Genomic DNA, 24,827 nt, shown 5'->3' with positions numbered 1-24,827 from the left:
TGCCCATTAGATCATGTAACTCTCAGTTCAGGTAAAAAAAACTGATTTAACCTCTGTCTTACCATCCTATATTCTTAGAAAATTCTAAAATCTTAGTTCCATAAATTATTAGTTTTTACAATGTCTTCTTGAATTTTTTTTTTTTTTTTTGTGCTTTATTCAATCTTGTATTTGGCTCATTGTGCCCCTCAGGCGTGGAGTTTGAAAACTAGGTATGTAGGTCATGTCTAAAACAAAAAGTATACAGTAACTTTGGGATCTTGTTCCTACACAGATAAACCATTCAAACTGTGGGAATGAATTAATTATTTTTATAGAAGTGGTAGTAGAAGTTTAAGTATGCTCATTCATGTTTACACATTTTATTATTGTTAAATTTAGGATGACTCGCCGTATGGAACCACTGGCAAAGAAGATCTTTAAAGGAATTTTAGTAGCTGAACTTGTGGGCCTTTTTGGAGCATATTTTTTGTTTACTAAGATGAACACAAGCCAAGGTAATCAAAATTCAGAAGCATAATTAATGCTTTCTAGAGGGGTATAGAGTTTGCTAAAATGCATTATTTTAGGTGTCAAATAATGCATTTTGGGAGAAATTGCTTCTCCAGATTCAGTGTATTAGACATTTTTACGGGCAGAAGGGAAATCAAGGTATTCATTATAGTAGACTAGATGATTCTCACTTCTCCCTTAAAAAATGTTGCTTGTAGATGAGGAGGAATGTTTGACACCTCCATGGGTTTTACTAGTGAGGAAGGTAGAGCAAGTGTCCTTGTCTTAGTTTGGGAGCACAGATGGAGGAAACTTAGCCTGCCCATTATGCTTCATTGGTAGAGCAATCAAGTTAAGAAGTAGTATTTCTGTTTTCTCTGGGTAACCAGTTTTCTCAGGCTAGGGTATTCTGTGTATCAATAGTGGACATAAAAAGACTTTTCCATGCTATCACTGAAAGTGCTCTGACATTTTGTTGGAGGTGAAATTTTATATTAGAGCCCTCAACTTTTTTTTTTTGAGACAAGAGTCTCACTCTGTGACCCCAGCTAGAGTGCAGTGGCATCATCATAGCTCACTACAACCTCAAACTCTTGTGCTCAAGCGATCCTCTTGCCTCAGCCTCCCACATAGCTGGGACGACAGGCACGCACTACCATGCCTGGCTAATTTTTCTTTTTGTAGAGATGGCTGTTGCTCAGGCTCCTCTCAAACTCCTGACCTCAAGGGATCCTCTTGCTTCGGCCTCCTAGAGGGCTAGGATTAGAGGCGTGAGCCACTGTGCCTAGCCACAATCAACTTTTTAAATTAGGAAGTGCTTTTTCCCAAAAGCAGGGAGTAATCATGGGGTGGTGGCCATCTTTGAAACTTGTCACTTCCTCAAAATACTTAACTGGAACACTGTACCAGGATGCTACGGGATATTCACAAAATCTTTGTACTTTGGCTGGGGGTGGTGGCTCAGGCCTGTAATCCTAGTACTTTGGGGTAAAAAAAAAAAAAAAAAAACCCCAAACAGAAAAACCTCTATATTTTTAGACTCTAAGGGTATAAAGAAAGCATCCCAACAGTATTTAAAAGCAAATTAAAGTTTGAGATCAGTTTCAAAAACTGGGTATGATCTTATTTCTAATTCCTTATCAGGGTAAAATAGTATCCATAAAAACAATTCATAAAGTTGCATAACAGAATTAATCATTGACACTGAAAATTTGCTTTTAAATACCATTTAAAAATAAATTACATCATATATACAGGCCAAATTTTAAAAACTCTAAAATAAACTATAAGGCAGCTACATGTTAAGGTAACTTAGATCCTATCCAAAAGGATATAGTTCCTGGATCACCAGAAGGACCTTAAAATAAATTTCTAATGTGTATGATTCTCATCATATGAACCCTAAAGGTAGTATTAAATTGTGGCTCTATGTGTTAATGTAATGAATTTTGATCATGTCTAATTTCAAGACTTCCTTTTTTTAAATCAGATTTCAGGCAAACAATGAGCAAGAAATTTCCCTTCATCTTGGAAGGTATGTTTTTCCTTAAGTAAAAGTGAGTATAAACCACCTTTTTCACATAACCTTTAAATTTAGTAGTGTCCTTACAATGAATTAAGGACTAAATGACTTTATTTTAAATGTGTCAATTTCCAACAATACTATTCACATCTATTTTAGTTTCTTCTGAGAAAATTCTCATCTAGAGTTACCTAGAATTATACCTAGATGAAAGGAGAGATAGCTAATGGGCTAGATTCTTAATTCTTCCAGTGGTTAAAAACATAGACTTTGGAGTGAGACATATCTGAGGTGGTGATAGAATGGGTTTAAAAGATGCTTTTTATCTCAGGTTTGCTAATTTCTCAGAGCTATTTCTTTCTCAAGTAGAGATAATGCCTACTCCATGGGACTATTACAAGGGCTGAACAAGATAACCTTATGTACTTACTTAGCATAGTGTCTGGTATAAAGTAACAATAAATAGTGTTCATTACAATGATAAGTAGAGATGCGAGAGCTTATACATAAATATGTAATCCTATTGTCCTCTTTTTTATTTTATTATGTAGCAATATTGAAAAAGAAGTTTTTCTTAATACAAGTTTAACATTTTTACATGACTTTGTAAGTGACAGCTATTTTTATTTATAGTTTATTACAGATCCATCGAACAGTCTGGAATGTATGGAATCAGAGTGCGAGATCAAGAAAAATGGTTGAACAGCAAAAATTAGAAGTAGAATTTTAATTTATAATTTACATTAATAACTCATTTCCTTTGCTTTTTAGTTTTATGAATGGTTTTCAGCCTCTTCTTCTTGAAATTTTTCTTTTTCTTGATGATACTTTTCACATCTTTGTTGTGTAGCCAGTCATCACGTTCAGCCTCCCATTTAAGCTGTTTGAGACCTTTGGGAGGAGAACAAAGATGAGCCTACTACTACATCGAAGACTCCTGGCGGTCACACAGAACATCCTGCTGAGTAACAGGAACTTCTGGCCTGCCGTGGCCTGCACTTTCCCACCCACTATGCAAATCCACTGCTTTTTTTTGCTTTTCTTCTATATTTATTGTCAAAGACTAATTAATGTCTTATAAATAAATGACTAAGGAAGGAAAAGGAACAAATGCTCTAAAGATTTTCTTTCCTCTGAATACTTTTACTGGTGAAAGAATAAAAACCATAACAAGATCAGAAATACATCTTTAAAGCATATAAATTTATTTAGCAAACTCACACTACATAAAAATAGCCTGCCTTTCTAAAAAAAGCTAAAGTAATTATTATAGTCTGTAGTCTTTTTTGCTGTGGTCTAAATACTTTTTAATTCTTCGTGCTCTCCCAAAAGGGAGAAGAAAAAGCCATTCTTTCCAGGTTATAAGATACCATAAAAAGGTCCTCCAGAAACAGTCATATCTTCTGAAGTTTTAAGTCAAGCCTATTTTTAAAAACATCAATAAAAAATTTAGGTTACTTACTTGCATTATCTTTGTTAGCTATGGCATTCATGCCAATGTTATCAAACTTGGATCCCATATTTTCGTCCAATAGGTGGCCAAACTTTAAAAAAAAAAAAAAAAAAAAGGATAAATTTCTTAGGAAACTTAAAGTAATGTGGAATAGCTAACTTCTTAAAGTAGTACATTAGCCTTACCTCTTCAGCAGATACAAACAGGCTAGAGTCATTTAAGTTTCTTTTCTTTTTTTTTCTTGATCCTAAAAAAAAATTATAAGTCTAGATTATTTAATTGTAAATCTAATGATTTTGAAAAAATATAATTCTTCCAACATGATCTTATTAAGAAGTTATCTTTGGGTAAAAATACAACTGCAGTTATTTTCTAGCACCATTAGGTAGGTGGCATTTAATGAAAAGTATAATTTAAGAGTTAATATGATATTTTTAAAAAAGCTAATATCCTTGCTTTTCAGATTTGGCCACTGATCGAAGTTTACCCTTAAAAGAAATACCATAGTATCAAGCAAGAGTAAAATCCCAAAGTTGGTATGGATGGGTTTTGGAATATTTAAGACAAAATATAAATTTTAATTTAGTGGTCTTATTTTTTGGATTATACAGAAATTGACTGATGGCATGTTTATAATGTTATAAATGAAGTTTAGTTTATACTAGTGAAAATAAAGACGTTCTCCTAAAACTCACCTATAGTTTTAAATATATAAACTTTTCAACACAAAGAAGTAAACTGTTTATTTTTAATATTAAATTTAAATTCACATATTTAAGATCATACTACCTAGAAATATTGTTTTATTCATTCTCACTTTTCCTGAAACAGTATTATTCAAATTCTTTGCATCTTTGACATTAATGTCTCTAGCAGTACTGGAGCCACTTTTATTTTTGTTTATTTATTTTTTAGAGACAGGGTCTCAGCCTCCCAAAGTGCTGGGATTACAGGTGTGAGCCACCATGTCCAGCCTAGAGCCACTTTTAAATAACATCTTTACTAAAGAATAATTACACACCATAAAATTCAGTTGTGTTAAGTGTATTCAGTACGTTTTAATGAATCAATTTACAATCATTCAATCATGACCACCGTCTAATTTTAGAACACTTATCAACTCTAAAAGATCCCTGGTGTGTGTCCCTTTGTTGTTCCCCGCCAGCCCTCTATGAACCTATAATCTACCTTGTTTCTATGATTTGCCTTTTTCGGTTATTTCATATAAATGGGATCATATGGTATGTGGTTTCCTATATCTGGCTTCTCTGACTTAGCATAATGTTTTTGAAGTAAACCCATGTTGTAGCATGTATCACTACTTCATTCCACTTTATGGCTGAATGATATTGTATGGCTATAACACATCGTTTATCCATTCATCAGTTAATGGACATTTGGGTTGTGTCCACTTTTTAGCATTAACGAATAGTGCTATTATGAACAAACATGTACAAGTCTTTGTATCAGGGCCACTTTTAATATAACAAGTTTCTAGAGCATTTCAACTTGATTTCTATTAAGGTGAAATGTGTGTTATTTAAGAACTGTGTAAATACCCATGCATGCATTAGGAAGATTTTTTTTGGTTTTCACTCATTCCGTAGGTATATATCTGTATCCTCAATGAGTATGCACTTCCGTACTGCTTTCTTAAAGTTTCCTTAAGCTTTGTTTGCTCTTAAGGATATCTAACACCTGCAAATGTAGGGTGATACCCCCAGGATCAATTAATAATCTGTTTAAAACTCCTTTGCCTCTTTTTGTTTCAGTCAGTTCTGTCGGGCATCCTTTAATCTGCATCCAAAACTACTATTGATATAGATTTTCCTTTCTTTTCTTTTTTTTTTTTTGAGACAAAGGCTCACTCTGTCACTCAGGTTGGAGTGCAGTGGCATGATCATAGCTCAATGCAAACTTGAACTCCTGAACTCCTTTTGCCTCTGTGTGCCAAGTAGCTAGGATAGGGAGATGCCACCATACCCAGCTAATTTTTATTTTTGTAGATATGGGGTCTTGCCATATTGCCCAGGCTGGTCTCAAATTCCTGGCCTCAAGCCATCCTCCCACTTCAGCTTCCCAAAGTGCTAGGTTTAGCGGTGTGTGCCACCATGCCCAGCCTTGATAGAGATTTGAAATCCTTTCAGGCTAATGTCTTCTGAAATAGTACTTGATTAATAAAAACAAGGTCACTGAGAGAACACCTTTTAATAACAGGCTCAGTAGGACTTGAGGTAAAACAACACTTTTCTGAGGGATGATCTTGAGAAAAACTTTGCCTTATTTGCTAATATTAAAATGTGATCCTACATCACTCAAGGGCAGACAAAATCTAGAAGATAACCATTTTATAATTTAAATATGCATCAGTTAAGTCATCTAACCAATAGTAGACTATGATATTGATAGCAGTATTTGAAAGCTGATAAAAATTTTATAGGCTTAAGTGTCTGAGAGATTACTATCAATACATAAATGAATCTTTAAAAAATTTAGTATTTTTATTATTTAATGTTATAAATCTATTTTTATTCATATTTATCAGTAAGCAGAAGCCACAGAGGCATTAGAAAGAAGGAAAGCATAATGCTTTCTACATTTTTATCAAAATCTTCAAACTGTCACCTGATATAGCACTTTTTTCTTTTGTTAGTACAAGTGTTACACTGTAAAGCATAATCTTACAAGATACACTTAAGAATTCATATCTTTTATGTAAGATAAATTGAGATTAAAATTGTTTTGTCATGGCAGTAAAATGGTAGACCTTATAAAAAGGGAAAATGAAGTTAATAAAGAAGCATGGATTTTACAAGGGTCAAATGGCGAAGAGTAATGGTTGAGAAAAGGAAAAAGGCAACAGGTGTCTGGAAAATTCAGGGCTTACATATAACTGAATGGTTTAAAAATGATTGAAAAGATGATCTAGAGATATTTAAATGTGAGAGGCAGAGAAAATAATTGAAGATATATGTGGAAAATAATCCACATAATTGAAAAACAAATTATTTTCCAATATAATTTGGAAGTACATTAAGCAATTTAGGAAGGTTCATTTCCCAAAATGATAATGAATAATACCTTTAATGTGGACACTGTTAGGTAGGGATAAGGAGGAAGGGAGAGGAACAGATGTTTTCGTCTAAGAGAAGAGGATGGAAGAATTGACCATCCAAAAAGAGGTAGAGAAACCACAAACTAGAGATATGGTCAAGGCCACAAATGGGATAAACTGTAGCATGCCCATTAGGGGGTTTTAACTGTCCTCAAGTGGCCTGGGGTTCATTACCATCTAATTAGCATTGTGGTTTTGACCCCCCACCATGGGCTTTCATGAAGGATTCTGGGAAGATGCATGTGTACAGACTAAGTGAGTTATGTAAGGAAACCTGTCAATCACCCAAGGGTGGCAAATGGAAACTCTACCTAAAGAAAGGAGGGGCAGTTAATTTATCACATAAAAACATGTGTATTAGAAACTTGGGTTGTCTCCACTCCCGGAGATAGACTCGTTCTCTCTCTGGAACGTGCTGTGATTAATAAATCTTGCTGCTTGGCTTGCTTGCATCTGTTTGGCCTGCTCATTTGTTCCCTCACTCAGTCTCAGTAACCATTCTTCCATACTGAGATAAGAACCAGGAAATGCATGAATCTGACAGACACTGCTTAGTTTTCAGAGTTTAAATGTATTTTCTTACCTTGAAATGAGCCAGCAAAGTCAAAATCATCTGCACCTTTTCTCTTGCTTTTCTTAGTATTGACTTTGGAACAGCCTTCATCGAGTTCTATCATACAAAAAATTTGCATTCAGCAATTTACAACAGGACTGGAAAACAGCATTCTAAGATATGCTAAAATATTTAGTTCAAAGCCAAGGCACTATACTGCTGTTCCACATGGGTTTTATAATTCTACTAGCATAGGCTTTGAAGAAGGAGTTAGATTAAGACTCTAAGAATAATTGGCATATTTCTATATTTTGTGCAAGTACCACATTTATTATATAGCTTCATTAATAAGACAAAATAGTATAAAACTCCTTAAAACAAGAAACTTGTGCTGTGGTCCAGAATAAGTACAAGGATGCTGGGCAGGTGTGTGTATACTAGAGGAACGTGAAAGGACACAAAAGGCCAGAAAAAGGTCCAAAGACACAATTCTGGGCGCTCTTTGCTAATTTACAACAATAAGATAAAATGTTTACTTTCTTCATCTATGCTATGAGGCTATGATGATTATGGATTAACTTTTATAAACTGCTAATTACTTGTCTAACATAAAAAAAGGGCAACATTACAGTTCAGTGAGTATTGTACAGAGAAGCTAATTGTTGGTTTAAGTCTAAAACTTGAAACTCAGCTACTTAAAAAAAACAAAAAACCTTCAGTTCCAAATGAGAAGGAAAAAGGTCCCCTTTAAATTTCTGGTCAATATGAGTATTAATTTGAATACAGTGATACCTTAAAAAACTTTAGCAGAAAAATTAACCTAAGGCTGAGGAAGTTAAGGAAGATAGTTTATGTCTTATTTTTAAAAATGCTCACCTGGAATGTCTTCATCATCTAACACATCCATGAATGTTCCTCCATCTTCATCAATTTCAGCAAATTCATCATTCATACTTCCCAAAGAAACTTCATCATCATCCAAGTTATCAAGTTCATCATCACTACCTTCTGAATCTTCTTCTTCTGGGTTATGCTTAGCTCCTTTTGTTTTCTTTTTCACATTGCTGGGAAAAAACACAGCTTGTAAAAGGCAGTGTTGTTCTAAAGTAGTGTTTTGGTGACTACCAGGATACTAGGCTGTTAAATGACTTAAAAGGAGAAAGATTTACATACTGCTCAGAGTAAATATTCTAATAATGTGCATTATAAAGGTCCAAAATGAATACTGTATCCACTTCCCAAACTTACTGAATACATTTCCCCTATACATCACATAGTTCTGTGGTCTACTGTTCTGAGGGACACCACTTTGGGAAATGCTGGAGAAACAGTAAAGAGAAGAGTGAAGAAAAGTATGTTACCCAGCAAAATCCATATCATCTTTTCCAGAGCTGAAACAGTTATCATCTTCAAATGTGTCTGCCAAAGAATATATAAATTATGAGATATAGCAAAGAATAACAAGGTTGACATGTCTTTTATCTGAATTAATTATAAGACAGAGTCATGATTCTGCTGTTTATGACAAACACCAAAATGATATAAATGTGACTATTGTGGTGTGTCTTTTATTAATGTATATAAACCTATGGAATACTGATCTTAATGAAATCCCTAAATTAAAATAGGATCCAGCTAATTTCAGCTTCTTTCTATAGTTCTTTTATGGAAAGAGGGTAAATATCAAATAAAATGACAGTGACTATGGTTCTTTTTACTCTATTAACTATTAAGGTGCTTATTTTTAGTAGGTGTAATATGTAACAGAAGTGAAATCAATGTAAACGTTTCCAATATGCCATGTGTTTTGTTTTAGTCTATTAAGTTCCAATTAAAATTTCTCCAGCTCTGTGGATTATAACGATAAAAAAAATTAAATAGCTGACTATTGCCATCAATAGTACAAAGACATTATGAACAAAATGGCTTCTATTTTATATGAGGTTTGGCCTTAAGAATGAATATACTGGCCTGGCGTGGTGGTTCACGCCTGTAATGCCAGCACTTTGGTAGGCCAAAGTGGGAGGATTGCTTGAGCCCAGGAGTTCGAGAACAGCCTGAGCAACATAGTGAGACCCTGTCTCTACAAAGAATAGAAAAATTAGCCAGGCGTGGTAGTGTGTGCCTGTAGTCCCAGCTACACAGGAGGCCAAGGCAGGAGGATCTCTTGAGCCTGGGAGTCTGAGGTTGCAGTGAGCTATGATGATACCACTGCACACTAGCCAGGGTGACAAAGTAAGACCCTGTCTCAGACAAAAAAAAAAAAAAAAAAGAAAAAAAAAAAAAGGAATGAATGTACTCTCAAGTAAATAAAATTTTTTTCTTATATATACTGTCCAATGTACAAGTCATGTATTTTTCTGGAGCAAATGTGGGTGAATTACCATATGCCATCAAAGTATTTCTAAATCTTCCCTTGTGATTTACATAGTCTTAGCTAAATGATTTTTTAAAACTAAGCCACTTCTACCTCTAATGTTCCATGTTCTATTAACAAATAGTAAGATTATTTTACAAAGAGTCAACAAAACAAATTACCAATCAGCCTTTCAAATTCCTCATCATCCACGTCTTCTATACTTTCTTCATCTGAATTCTGTTTTTGTTTCACTTTAACAGTAGCAACTTTTTTATAGTACCTAAAATAAAATGCATGTTATTTATCTGATAATTTTATTAAAGGTCCCATCTTACTATAATCAAAGCACCTGTAACTAGTGACAATCTGTAATTCTAAAATCTTAAGTATACTCATCAAGTGGAAATGAGTGAAATCTGTATTTAATATATAGTTTAACTCAATAAAATAGCTAGAAACTTTTGAAATGTGGAGTATAATAAATTTCAAGGATTTAAGTTTATTACAAACTGGTTCTTGCATAAAAACATCTACTCATCTTAATCAGGAAATGGCACAGTAAAAGGTTGTTTCAGCTTTAACATTAATGATGTACATAAAATGTGGTTTTCAATGACCTCAAATCACAGTATTTTAACAGTTAGCTCAATTCTTTTTTTTGTTTTTTTTAAGACTCAACGGTTAGCCCAATTCTTACATTAGGATAGGGTAAAACTTAGCAGTTTACAGATGGAATCATACTCTCAAAATTATTCACACCAGATGTTTTTAGAAAGCTAACCAGATCAAACCTAATTAACCAATCAACCAGATAAGACAGTAGTAAGTACTTTACTACTATAATGCATTGGTAGTCATACTAGTAGGTTTAGGACTTATTTCTATGGTAGTGCAATGAATTTTATTCAATCTGCTTCAAGGGCAACAGTCAGGACAAATTAGTCATGACTTACCACTATATTAAACTAATGCAAATTTTAAGCCTCTACGAAAATTACTATATTATAAAAAGAAATTAAAGATCGAGTTCCACAAAGTCAGATTCATAAAACAAAATTTATATGCTACATTATTAAAAATAAAACCTCCAAATTTAGTTTCACTAAAATATCTTAAAATTAGCAAAATGACTGATTTATAAATTTTCCTTCATAAAAATGGATACAGTCATATCCTTTGATCTTTTCAAAATATACTGATGTTAACTGAAGCATTTTATAGAATCTAAAAACTTAATGTTAGTAGTTCCCCAAATGAAACTATATTAAGTTTAGTACCTGTGGAAAAACACTTCATCCACTGGTATTTGGCTTTCTTCTTTTGCAAGGAACTCCTTACTGTTCACTGGAAAAATAAATTTCAACATTTTAACTCACTGTAGTAATCCCTTTTATGCTATTCAAGCTCTTAAGACTAAATATAGCATATCTAGAATTCTAAAATCTCAAAATTGTGAGGAAGGTAGACAGAAGAGATCCTGTAATGCACGGGACAATCTCTGGAAAAGTCTGTGAGAAGACCTAACATTTGAAACTTCATTGGTTACAGCACAAAGTAGGCAGTACATAGCCATCAGTACAGTCACAGTGAAATAACAGAGTTTTCTCACTGTCCTCCAATTGCATACAGGATCCCAATTTCAAGAGAAATAAAAATTCAGAGTTCTCTTAATAATCACGTTAAACTTGCCATTTTCTTTTTCTTTTCTTTTCTTTTCCTTCCTTCCCTCCCTTCCCCTTCCCTTCTTCCTCCCCTTTCCTTCCCTCCTTCTTTCCCTCCCTCCCTCTCTTCTTTCTTTCTTTCTGAGACAGTCTTGCTCTGTCGCCCATGCTAGAGTGCAGTGGCATCATCATAACTCACTGCAACCTCCAACTCCAGGGCTCAAGTGATCCTTCTGCCTCAGCCTCCCAAGTAGCACCACCACGCCCACATAATTTTTTCTATTTTTAGTAGAGACAGGGTCTTGCTCTTGCTCTTGCTCAGGCTGGCCTCAGTAGACTTGAGAATATGTACACATTCTTAGAACCAAAATTAGATAGTATCTTTGGTGCTCAGGTTTTATTCTGATAAAAGTGGAACAAAGAATAACACAATTTATGTGTTATTGTCTTATACTGTCTTCGGTTGTCCAAGCTTTATACTTACCAGCAAGACCACGAATATCCTTCATAAAATGTTTCCTTTTTGGCTGCATCACAACACTATCTGTGTTTTCTGAAATGTAAAATCAAGACAGTGTAATGTAAAAGCTAGTTATATGCTCATATTGTTTATTAAATATCAACAGTGAAAACCAAGTAATTCATCAAACAGAAGCATACCTTTCCCTTTGTGGGGCTTTGGATTTCGGTATACGAATCGATCCAAGAATCTCATTAGAGTAAAATCCTGCAGGGGGTCCCCTGAATACTGAATATAATTTCCCTGAAAAGTGGAGGGGGATTTAAGAACTTAACTCAAATTCTATCTATGCATACAGATCAGAAAAAGAGGAAAAACATAAGCTTCTCTTACATTGCATCAAAAGGCACAAATATGCAATAAATGACCCTTCAAATATCTCATGCATATTATACCCTAAAAAATTAAACACACAAATACATATACATACATATTCTATGATGTATTGCTGATTTTTATGGTTAGGTAAATAATATTAATAATTTAGGCAATCCAACCTTAACCAGAAACCAAATCCCAAAGTGGCAAATATAGCAAAGGAGAAAGTAGCCAGAAAGTAATAAGTGCGCGCTGTGGTTTTCTAATGTCCTATTATTTCCATTCATCTCAGAGTGGGAAAATTATCTGCTGCTCTGTATTAAACAAGTTCCTGCTGCTTTATAAGAGCAGCAAAATGTACATGATTCTGTCTAGTGGAGAAAACACTGTATAATGAATTACTGATTATCTAAAACTATACTACTTATTTTTTATTTCTTATCTTCTGAATATTTTAGACCTACCTGAAGGATAGTCTTTGCAAAAAGAGCCACAGAGGGATGAAAATGCTCAGATAACTAAAAAGAAAAATGTGAATAATATCAATATTTCTAAGGTTAGAAATTACTACAATCATAGCTTATTTAAGAAAATCCAAAAATTTGAAACTTAAGCCAATACATTAGATAAGTGATTCTCAAACATTCTGGTCTCAGGAGCATTTCGTACATTTAAAAATCAAGGATCCCAAAAGCTTTTATTTAAGAAGGTTATATCTATTGATATTTACCGTACTAAAAATTAACACAAAATTTTTAAATACTTATAATTCATTTAAAATAACAATAAACCTAGTACATATTAATATAAATAACATGTTTATGAAAAATAACTATTTTCAGAACAAAAATATAGGGAGAAGAGTAACATTACGTTACAGTTTTGCAAATCTCTTTAATGTCTGATTTAAGAGAAGACAGTGGATTCTTTCATCTGCATCTGTATTTCATGTTAAAGTACATGAAGAAAATCTGGCCTCACACAGACACATAATTGGAAAATAGCCTATCACATAATTGTGAATTTTCTTCTTCAGTACTACACTGAAACTGAAGATCAGTTGCGATATGGAAACTGAAACCATATTCAATTGTCTTTTGGCACTTGCTACTTAAAAATTAATTGGTCTACTTTGAATGGGCCTTTTAGCCATTCATGAATTTGTAACAATGTGCACTGGTCATTCAAAAAATACTAATGCACTGAGTTATGCGGTTCTACCAAATCTTGGCACAGTTCATTATATTTTATCACAAAAATCAAACTGTTAGTATCACCACTAATTTCATCAGAAAAGCTTTTACATACTGACAAACTGTCAAGCTCAACGTGGTGATTACAAAATTTCTAAAATTTTTGTCTTTGCTTGAAAGCTTGAATTTTATTTTTATTTTTAAAATTTTATTATTGTACTGTATTGTATTTTGGACAGTCTCGCTCTGTCACCTGGGCTAGAGTGCTGTGGTGTCAACCTAGCTCACAGCAACCTCAAACTCCTAGGCTCAAGCGATCCTCCTGCCTCGGTCTCCCAGACTGCTAGGATTACAGGCATGAGCCACCGCACCCAGCCATAAGGTTGAATTTTACCATGACAGCAAATACGGCCAGTTGTTTTGTTTGAAGCAACAGGCTGAATTAATTCATTTTGAAGAAAATGTCTCCCAAATACTTAAGCCTGAATAACCCGTTTGTCTGTCAGTCTTTCATGAAAAAGAAGCCAGATGAGCTTGCAACAACTGCATAAGTATCGTTCCTTGAGACAACCTTCATACTTAGAGCACGCAGCAGAAGTGTGCTATATATACTTGCTATATATAATATCACATGGAATATTAAAAAGCCAGCTTGACCAAGAGCGAGACCCTGTCTCTACAAAAAATAGAAAAGTTAGCCAGGTATGATGGCACGTGCCTGTAGTCCTGCCTACTTGGGAGGTTAAGGGAGGAGGATTGCTTGAGCCCAGGAGTTTGAGGTTGCAGTGAGCTATGATTATGTCACTGCACTCTAGCCAGAGTGACAGAGTAAGACCCTGTCTCAAAACAAACAAACAAACAAACAAAAACCTAAAAAGACTTGTACTTTAAGGTGAAGATACTAAAATAAAGAATTCTTCCTGCTTCATCATTTCAAGTGGTGCTGGCTTTTCTGTTTTTTAACTGCAAGTATGTGGCACTGAAGACTGTAATGGCTACTAATGCAGCTTGGTGCCACTGTCTTTATTTGTCTAAAGAAGCAGCAGTGTTACCCATCATTTCTCTTTATACCATCAGTGCCACTCTCAACATAGTAACAAAGTAAATAATGTCTTGGTATTACTATGAAAGGAGATGTGACCTTGCAGACTCACTGAAAACCCTTAGGGGTCTGTGGCCACACTCCGAAGATAGCTTCATAGGACGATACTTACTGGCTTTACAAAAGGAATCACAGAAAGGTTATTAGAAATATGAATTCCTCTAGTATATTTAAAAAGGCAAAATTTATCCATTTTGCTGAGTCTTTGTATGCAATAATCTACCTATAAAAAGCAACACTTAAAAGCCATGTGTAACATCCTTCTTTTATATGCATGTTTAAGATTTTCTACAAAATGAACACATTACACAGTGTCCTCTCCCAAATGTGGAAATTTAATGTTTATTAACTCCTATATCTCTTTTACAAGAAAAATGAAAATTCTGAGGAGTTAAATCCATGAGGGCAAACATACATAGCACAAATAAAAGGCAATTTGAAATTATTTTACCTTTTTGAGTTCCCAAAGACTTGTATTTTCAGCTCCACAGAACAAAGGGTTTCTACTGAATGGATCATATGTATTTAACTGCTTGCCACCTAAGAACAAAAAATAGTATTTCTCAAATGCTTTATTCCTAGCCTAAGAGGTCATTAAAACCACTATCATCAATGTTCTCAGAGATGTATCAAACATTCTCAGTTAGCAAAGCAGTCTAGATTAAGAACTCCAAGCACCTTCAAGAATTTATCTTGGTATCTGAGCTAGCACTTGCTAGTGAATAAACCAGGCATGTTTATCCCAACTACTAAACACTCCCTTCGAAACTTCTCTCTTTTATGAATAGCAACAAAAGGTGCCTATTTCTGGGTCACATAGGTCATAAATGTTAATATGGAAATAACCTGAAGACAGGTCTAAAGTCTTTTGGAGCTTCAGAGTGCTCCAAATATTTACCATTAAAGTATGTCCAGGAACAATTCTCATTTGAAACAGATTTTACATTATCTTCATATTTTTAGAAATTCAGGGTTAAAAAATTTAAAACAAAGTATTTTCAGAACAAACTATGAGCTGACTACCTCACAACACACAAGCTCATCATCCTTCTAAAGGATTATTCTCAGTTTAGTCTTCAGGGTAACCGATGTATTCTTCTAGAAAGTTTCCTGCTGGCTACCAGACTTCTCTTTTGTACTTCATAAACTGAAATTTGGAGATGAATTAAATGAACATGAGTCCCAAGCAAGTTTGAAGAAATGGGTCTGAGGTTTCTAGAACCTCAAGGCTAGTGTTCTTTTTTTTCAGCTTCAAATGAAGAGGCTGCATTTCTAAGATTTCTTTCGGCTTTAATATTCTATTAATAGACTTAATTCAGTTTGTGTGTGTATATAGAAAACCACTTAAAGTTTCTGTCTTACAGAAAGTTTTCTTAATTCATAATATATAACCAAATATTCTGTTTATAAATCAAACTTCTGTGTACACTACCTTTGGATGGATGTCTTCATGTGTTACATGTTTGAGGCCTTTACATGTAGAGATAAAGGGCAAGAAACTAAAATTGGTTCAAAGATATAAACTTGTAATTACAGCTGAAGGAACTAAGATTTGCTATGCACTTAACATGTTAAAGGTATTTGCTTTAACTTCTAAGATTTGAATTATATAAAAATGTGTATTAATTATCTGTAGTTTTGTTAATAAAGAAATCGGTGACTCCTTGTATTAAAAATTTATTTCTGAGGTCTTGAAAATACCTGATCATGAGAGCTTCCATTTTTTTTTTTTTTTTTTGGAGACAGAGTCTCACTGTTGCCCCGGCTAGAGTGCCGTGGCGTCATCCTAGCTCACAGCAACCTCAAACTCCTGGGCTCAAGCAATCCTCCTGCCTCAGCCTCCCGAGTAGCTGGGACTACAGGCATGCGCCACCATGCCTGGCTAATTTTTTCTATATATTTTTAGTTGTCCAATTAATTTCTTTCTATTTTTAGTAGAGACGGGGTCTCGCTCTTGCTCAGGCTGGTTTCGAACTCCTGAGCTCAAACAATCCACCCGCCTTGGCCTCCCAGAGTGCTAGGATTACAGGCATGAGCCACCACGCCCGGCCGAGAGCTCCCATTTTTAAGAAGGCAACACTGAAGATTTCTAAAATGGTATATTAGTTTCTATGAAGATCAAAGAGGAAACAAATTCTCTGGTTTAAAATCCAAGAGAACAATTTAGAGATTTAAAAAACTCACCTTTCAAGTTATTAACATGTACCCAGGAAGCAATCTTTGGTTTTTTGGTTTCTACGTCACTTTCGGATATGGTTTCCTCTGTCTCAACTTTTTTCACTGTATCTGTTTCTTTGTCTGCGTCAGTGAATTTTTCTATGTCTTCTTCATCATCTCTTGCATCAATAAAATTTTCTTCATCATCAGACTCCTAATAAAAAAAAAACGGTTTAATGAATCTACATTAATCAACTGGAAGATGCAATAAAGTTTGTTCAATTACATGATGGAGAGTTTTGAAGAAGATTCACTTATTGCAATTCTGGTGAAACATGAACATTCTAAGTCAGTCTACGAGGCTGGTATTATTATTATTTCCATTTCACAATTGAGGAAACAGGCTTAAGAGACCTAATAGCTCTATAATCTTCCACAACTATCTCATAAATTGCAGTTTCTAGTACAGTTTATAACAAGTACAGTTTATAACAATAGAGGGCTCAAGCAACATGACCTCCTAGTAGACCGTATAGCTGGTACTAAAATCTAGGTCTGTTTGAATTCCGAACTCATACTCTTAAATGCTCCAGAGAACTAAGTTATTGTCATCTGAAGCAAAACAATACAAAAACAATCAACGAATTTCAGCATCCACTCGATTTAAAGAGAAATTGTAAAATATACCGGATGATCTAGTTGACTTCTTAAACTCGGTTTTGCTTTAAGGATTTCAGACACAAGATATAAAGCTCCACATATGAATGGCGGCATCTGTTCACAAGTAACCTGAAGTAACCTCTTCACAAAAGCCTTCACCCGGCGCAATACGACATCAGCTTTCAGAGATTTGTAGATAAGGTTAAGAAACATAGCTTGCTTGGAACACATCATCAACCCCGGATCCAACATCTTCCTTTAAAACAAGACCAAGATCAAACATTTATTCATAAAACATCTCCACAACCAACAGTCACATATTAGAGGCAACTACTAACCTCACCTTCATTAGGGATAACTATTTTCCTGCTTATTTTAGAACAAGAGACCATTTTTGCCGTAAGAAGTAAAATGGAAATCAGTATCAGAACAGAAAGAATGACTATGGCACCAGTGGGGAAAAAAAAAATCACAGGAGCAAGAGATATTTTTCTGTGGTTTCTGTTCACTTTTCCAAGTGGTTTTCTGTTTTCTGTATCAACAGGGCACAGCCCTAACAGTGTAGTTTTTATACAGATACAGAATCCCACTAGAAGGGCCAATCCAAAACCAAATAATTAAAACTGACCCATGAAAGCAATTCATTAGAAGATCTGGGTTTTGGTCCTTGTATCACTACCAGCTAGCTGGGTGACCAGAGGCAGCCCCCTGACACGGTTCTAGGTAAGACCATATGTGAATAGTAGAAAATTAAGTTGTGAGGACTTCAGAGAATCTCAAGTCCAACATACCGTTTAATAGCCCTCCCATACATCCTGTTCTCCCTGCCCAGAATCCTCTTCCCCAGCTCTCTGCATGTCCATAGTACCCAACAGGTTCCTCTGTTAGTCTATCAGTCCCATGTTTACGTTCTTCATAGTTTCAAACCCTTTGTTTCTTTGCCTTTCCCTTTTCTCCCAAGGTCCAATGGAAACAAGGACCATGTCTGTGTTATTCGCTGTTGTAACCACAAAGGGAGGCACTTAATACTCTCACATGATAGCTTTTCAAATACTTGAACCTATATAGCTCTTAAAGGTCCTTCTCTCCCCAAAGTCTTTCTTCTATAGGCTGCTCAACTCTGATCTCACATGATAATTTTAAAATTCTCCCTCTACCCTACTTGTTGAATCTTACAGATACCCTAACTGGTCTGGACCTCCAGATAGTAGGATACCCAGAATTAACACAATCTTCCAGATCAGCTCTAATACCATATGGAATCATGACTTCCTTTGTTTTAAGCACTTTCATTAACTTTTTTCCACTAATACTAGAAATGAAAATACTTAATTTAAGCTTGTGAAATGTTTTCACATTGCTCTGCATATCCAGTTTCTTCTAATTGGAAAATATCACCCTCTTGGTGATATTTTGAGATCTTCTGTATTATTATTCAATCTTTGATATTCAGTTTTCTCAATTTACATTTAAATTTTCAACATTCCCAACCAGTTTGCAACTCATTTTTAGTCATAAATTCCATTCCACATCAACAGAAACATTTGAGAAGAGCTTAAACAATGTCTCCACCACTTGACAGAGAACATCTTCCTGAAGTTTTTGATAAATCATATTTTGTAAATCAAATCATGTCATTTATTTTATCCCTGAATTAATTAGGGCTTTTTAAAAATTTAAACAGTTCTTAAAACCAAGAGCAAATAAATACTTTAAGAAGGCTTAAAATCCCTTTAAGGAAATCCATCTGTGAGAGCTCTCGGCAAATAGTAATTTAAAGAATTTAGGAATGTACTCTTCCTCAGAGATGTCAGACTGCTGTGTTAAGCAGACTGTGATGTTAAATGGATTTAGAAAAATACGTTTTCCAATGGATTCCAAACATTTTCTAAAAATTAGAAGTTCTAACGATCCTCAAAGGTTATAAAAACCTCACCCCCCCATAAAAAACCCTCAAGACCCCGAAACCTCTACATTTTCAGCCTTGGAATTCTTTTTTTTTTTCCTTTTCTTTATCTCTCCTATTCTAAGAATGGAACTCTTCTCAAACTAATAATGTTAAGTATTACTTCAAACATTACTTCAAGAAATTGTGGAAAGTCTTTTGAGATCCTTTTTAGGGTACCAGAACAATCAGTGTCATTAAATGTCATGAACTGTAAAGACATGAAAGACCTGGATTTGCCACCAATTTGGTCTCTTAATATCTGTATGACCTTGCACAAATTACTGTTCCTCACAGACTGGAGAGCTAAGAGAATTAAACTAAAGAAATGTATGTGAATAATATTAATAATAAGGATAGGAGCCAACACATAGCACTTACTATGAGTGAGGCACTGTTAAAGCACATAATATACATATGAAGATTACATGGGTTAACACATACATTAACTTACCAATTTTCCTTAAAGTCCCAGTTCTGTCATTTACTACTTGCATAACCTTGTACAAGTTAAATAATCTTCACAACAACAGTATGAGATAGGTGCTTTTCTCTTTGACAAACTTAGGCATGATAAAATAGGATTATTTCTACCAATAGGGTTTTAATGAGGATCAAGTAACTTGCCCAAAGTTACACAGAAAACTAATGGCTGAGACTCAAACCCAGTGTGGCTTACGTCTAAGATATTAACCTCTACTTTACATTTTCTCATAATATGTATGTAAAATTATAAAAATGAATTAGACAGAAATACATTAAATCCTTGAACATAGCCTATTGGTTTACTTGAACAGTCGCAAGCTTTTTACATTGTTCAAAATATCACGCCTCAATGGGTAAGTTGCAAGACAGTCACAAAATTCAGCAAACAAAATCTTAATCACAATGTTAAAAAAAATCCAAAATTGCAACCCCCAACAACTCTCCCTATCCAACATACTTCCTTGTTTAACTCCACACCCCATTCCCCCTTCCCCATGTGAGTGTAAGCGCATCTAGGGGTGGGATTTCGTTCACTGTGCCACATCTTGAGCACCTGGAATATGCGTGGCATATGGAGGCACTCAAAAATACTCGTTGTAAATGAAATAAAACAAATGGATAAAGATAAAAAAAAATACTCATTGAATGAATTACTGAAAGGCTGTGTGAAGGAGAGGAGGGAGAAGATATATGATTGAGGACAAGGAGGAGAGGGAAACTTTAATTATACTTGCAGTTCTATTTCTTTAATATCCCAAAAGATTTAAATATGGCAAAACGTTAATTTTGAAATACTAGGTGGTAGGATATGAATGTTTTTTTGGAGTTCTTTTTCTGTACTGTAACAACTTCTCAAAATAAAAAATAATAAACAATGTATTCAAAGCATCTAATATACTTTATGCCTACGAGGGAAACAAAGATTAAGTGACTCACTCAAAGTTGGTGAGTAGCAAGTTGCTTTTAGCGGGGGCCTAAAATTCAATTGTCTAAACTCTCTTTATTCCTCACATTCATATACTGGAATGGTATGTACATACCTGTATAATGCTGTATAATACCGATCCGATATCGTCTGCTGAGAATTCATTACTTGGAAAAGCAACATTAGAGCCTGCACGCTGGTATTAAAATTCACAATATGCAGCACTTTAAACAGCGTGTCAACCTGCTCCCTCACTTTGTCATCACCACTCTGGGCATAAGGATATGCTCTATTCACACCTGTTAAAAGGGCACTAAGCATTTTGGACTGAATATCTTTTTTCTTGACACAAGTCCGAAAGAAACAAAAATAAAGAGTTATTAATTTATTAGCCAATTCACTTTCTTCATGGGAGAGGGCCATTTGATTTAAAAAGCAAATTCCATAATATTGAGCTTTAGGGCTGATATTTGAGCGAAAGAGTAGCCTTTCTACTTCGCCACACACAACTCCTTTCATATTGGGATGTTTACAAAGTAATGTCTCTAACAGATGGGAGGCTTTTGTGGCTATTCTGTTCTGAGGATCTCCCAGTTTATTTACCAACTGCACAAGAAGAGCCTTTTCTTCCTCAGGCTTGTTACAAAGAAGCTCATGAGCCACTATAAGAGCTCGAGTTTTAGTGGTTACTAATGTATCATGACTTAAAGTTTCTAAGACCTGCACGAATTCAGCCACTAAGTGTTTCAGCTGGTGTTCAAAATACCATAGTATCAGTCTTCTATCTCTTGAGTCCTTGTTGCCACTAGACAACTGTTCCAGTTTGTTGAAAGGACGCTGGCTGAAAATCCGCAGCTTTCTACTATCTGGTAAAAGGTCTGTAATGAGTAACTCTTTGAAAGTATCCAAAGCCATGAGGCATTGCTGTTTGCTGCCCTTCTTTTTAACAAGGTTCACAAGAGTTTCTACAAACTGGAGTGTGTGAATAGCATCATCCTGAATAAGAAGAATCATGGCTGCCATCCTGTCACCCAGTGTCCCCGATGACACAATTGCCTTCATCCAGGTAGAAGAGGCTCCCTTTTGATTATTTGTCTTACTTTTGAATAAGTTGATTTCATGCTTATACAGCTTCTGAGCCAGAGTTTTGTACTTAGACACAATACCCTGAGCCTGGGGTTCCAAAGAATATTCATTGGTATACTCCAGGTCATACCATTTCCCTCCAGGCTTTAGTAACAAAGTCTGTCTCTCAAAAAATTCAAAGATATCCTGTTTATCTTTCTTTGCTTTTGGTTTGGCATTGTTGTTTTCATCAGAAGGTGGTTCTGGTCTGCTCTTATTTTTCACCTTATTGATTGATGTTCCTTGACTTTCTGTTGCATTTTGCTTTTTATTAGATACTTTTGCTTCTTTTTTGCTGGAATTTTCTTTTTTAGCTGGCTCATCTTCAATTAAGAATGCTTTTGTATGCTTTGCCAAACCAAGGTTTTGAATAAATGCTTCCAATTCACCTTGCTGAAGGTCATCAATTGCTCCTTTTTTGCCTCCATCCACCACTTCCTCACTCTCATCCAAAGTAGCCAGCATAAGGTAATCTTGCTGCATAAAAACGTAAGTTAAAAATATGTTACAAATTCAAGTTTAGTTAAACTCCAAAAGTTAATTTGAAATTTGTATCTTTGAAATCAACAAAGTTGAGTTATTATGGTATTACCCAGGCTTCCACCCTACCCCAAAATAAATATTTGATGGATCAAAGATTTAAATGAGAAAAATAAAACCATAAAATAATAGTAGAAAACACAACATAATTAAAAAAATAATTTCAGAACAGGGAAAACCTTTTTAAATCTCACAAACTCAGGGCATGCAAAGGAAAGGATGAGTAAATTTCTCATTCTCTCTCACACAAAACATAAAAAAAATCAAAAGACAAACTGGGATAAAAAATACGAACAACTCATGTCAAAGTAATTGGGCTTAATACCTCAATATAAAAGTTCCTACACATCGGTAAGAAAGTGAAAAATAATCTGCTAGAAAAATGTGCAAAGGATATGAACAGCTCACAGAAAAAAGTTTAAAAAGTATGAAAAGATGTTCAACCTCACTGACATTTAGAGAAATCTACATTAAAACCACAATGATACATTCATTTGTAAATCTATCATATGAGCAAAGACAAAATAATGACAAGTGGTGCCAGGGAGGGGATGGGGGAAAAGGGCACTTTCATATATGGCTGATGTGAATGTAAAACTGGCACAGCCTATATGGAAGGAAATCTGCCAACTTCAATCAAAAACTACAAGGCACATCTCCTTTAACCTAACAGTTTCATTTCCACAGATCTAGCTTACACATACACTTACAAATGTGGGCAAAATGTGTGCTTCAGGTAATTTACTGCAACTTTATTTAAAATAGCAAAAGACTGGCAACAACTTAAATATCCACAATAAATGGATGGTTAAATAAACTAAAATAGACACATTGATATATGTAGCCATAAAACCAATGACATAGAACTTTATGCATTGATACAGCAGGGTCTCTAAGACAGTAAGGAAAAAAACTGCAAAACATATACGTATATATATGGTACCATTTTTATAAAAAACAATACACATATATTTCATATATGTAAATGAATATGTATTTGCTTGCAAAGAATATAGAATATCCCTGGGAAATTTAAGAAGTATAAACTAATTGTTTCCTATCAGGAAAAATGCATGGCTGGAGATAAAAGTGGGAAAGAAGACTTTTCACCATGTACATTTTAAAGTCTGCATCTTGTGTATATATTACTTATCCAAAAATTAAATATAACCCAAGCACAGAGCAAATTGCCTCTATAGGCTGCATTTCTCCTGCCATCCTCCCCCACCCCAAAGTCTGGTCTCCAAACATAACAGTATCTTTAAAAAATAAGCTAAATTATGTCACGTATTTGCTTAAAATCTTTAAATGGTTTTGAATAAAACTCAGAGCAAAAGCTCACCCTCTTACCTCTCAGACTTCATTTCTTACTATTCTCCCTTTACCTTACATCACTCTGCTTCAGCTACGCTGGCACTTCTGCTGTTCATGGAATAGTTTAGGCACATTTCTGCCTCTGACTTTGCACTTGCTGTTCCATCTGACTGGAATGGCACGTGGCTCACTCCTTCAGGTCGTTGCTCAAATATCATAGCGATGACCTCACCTAAAACTGTAATGCTTCTCCCACTTCTTATCCTCTTTCCTTGTTTTATTTTTCTCCATAGCACTACTCAGTATCTATATATTATGTCCAATATTATGTAATTAAAAGTTTGCCTGTTTCCCTCTCTTACTTACGATGCACGGTCCAAAAAAGAGGGCTCTAGAGCCTACAGTGTACATGGCACGTACCCCGTGAAAACAGAAATTAAAATTCCAGCACCACTGGCGTTCAAAACACTGATGCCACGAGGTCAGGACCAAGCAAAGTCAATTCTCTCCGACCTGAAGGAGTGATGGTGATACCATGACAATAAAATGAGAGGACCACCTACACCCTAAGAAAGGCTACAGCATACACAGAACGTTCAATTCGAAACTTTCCTTTTGTAAAGAGCAGTGGGAAGCGCATGGAACACATTCTGTTTTTTTTGTTTGTTTGTTTTTTTGAGACAGAGTCTCACTTTGTTGCCCGGGCTAGAGTAAGTGCCGTGGCGTCAGCCTAGCTCACAGCAACCTCAAACTCCCGGGCTCAAGCGATCCTCCTGCCTCAGCCTCCCGAGTAGCTGGGACTACAGGCATGCGCCACCATGCCCGGCTAATTTTTTTTTTATATTTATTTTTATTTGTCCAGATAATTTCTTTCTATTTTTAGTAGAAACGAGGTCTCGCTCTTGCTCAGGCTGGTCTCGAACTCCTGACCTCGAGCGATCCACCCGCCTCGGCCTCCCAGAGTGCTAGGATTACAGGCGTGAGCCACCGCGCCCGGCCTCGAACACATTCTGAAGCTAGGATCTGGGTCCAGGACGCCCTTCCTCTCCGCAGCGCGGGAGCGGCGGGCCTTTCGCGGGGCCTCACCGGGACCACTTCGGGCTCCCCGCGCCGGTCCCCCTTCCCCGGAAGCCCTCGGCCGTTACCTTGGTGCCTCCAAGCCGTAACACTTCCTCCAGGGAGAACCCATTCTTGGCCTCACTGGTGTCATCCTCGTCGTCCTCGTCTGGATCTTCTACCGCCTCCTCCCGGCGCCAGGGCCGCTTCGCGTGGAACTCTAAAAGTTCCTCGGCGGCCGCCATGGTTTGCAGAGCACACGCGCACGCTCCACAGATTACTTCCGCTTGGCCCGTGGCGTAGCCCGTGACGTACTTCCTGCTTGGGCGTG

General features: G+C 35.6%; 1 protein-coding gene and 1 long non-coding RNA gene across 2 annotated transcripts; one reads left to right on the top strand and one right to left on the bottom strand.

Annotated features, from left to right (window-relative positions):
* Nucleotides 1-380: 380 nt before the first annotated feature.
* Nucleotides 381-2,731, top strand: LOC105817997. The gene is made up of 3 exons (XR_001137867.1): nt 381-497; nt 1,982-2,026; nt 2,648-2,731. It is a non-coding gene; the product is annotated as an uncharacterized LOC105817997 (long non-coding RNA).
* On the bottom strand, nt 2,591-24,783 carry CEBPZ (CCAAT/enhancer binding protein (C/EBP), zeta). Its single transcript, XM_012653847.1, has 16 exons — nt 24,586-24,783; nt 20,577-22,063; nt 17,133-17,361; nt 16,473-16,659; nt 14,740-14,828; nt 12,458-12,511; nt 11,816-11,918; nt 11,640-11,708; nt 10,772-10,838; nt 9,674-9,774; nt 8,497-8,554; nt 8,012-8,199; nt 7,166-7,252; nt 3,653-3,714; nt 3,477-3,558; nt 2,591-2,905 (listed from the first exon to the last, which is right to left on the bottom strand). The coding sequence occupies exons 1-16, from the start codon at nt 24,739-24,741 to the stop codon at nt 2,766-2,768; spliced, it is 3,159 nt and encodes a 1,052-aa protein (XP_012509301.1). The 5' UTR covers nt 24,742-24,783; the 3' UTR covers nt 2,591-2,765.
* Nucleotides 24,784-24,827: the final 44 nt, after the last annotated feature.

Source organism: Propithecus coquereli, unplaced genomic scaffold, assembly GCF_000956105.1.
Source record: "Propithecus coquereli isolate 6110/MARCELLA unplaced genomic scaffold, Pcoq_1.0 Scaffold43, whole genome shotgun sequence".
Taxonomy (NCBI): domain Eukaryota; kingdom Metazoa; phylum Chordata; class Mammalia; order Primates; family Indriidae; genus Propithecus; species Propithecus coquereli.
The sequence above is the reverse complement of the archived record's forward strand: the minus strand, read 5'-3'. Positions and strand labels throughout refer to the sequence as shown.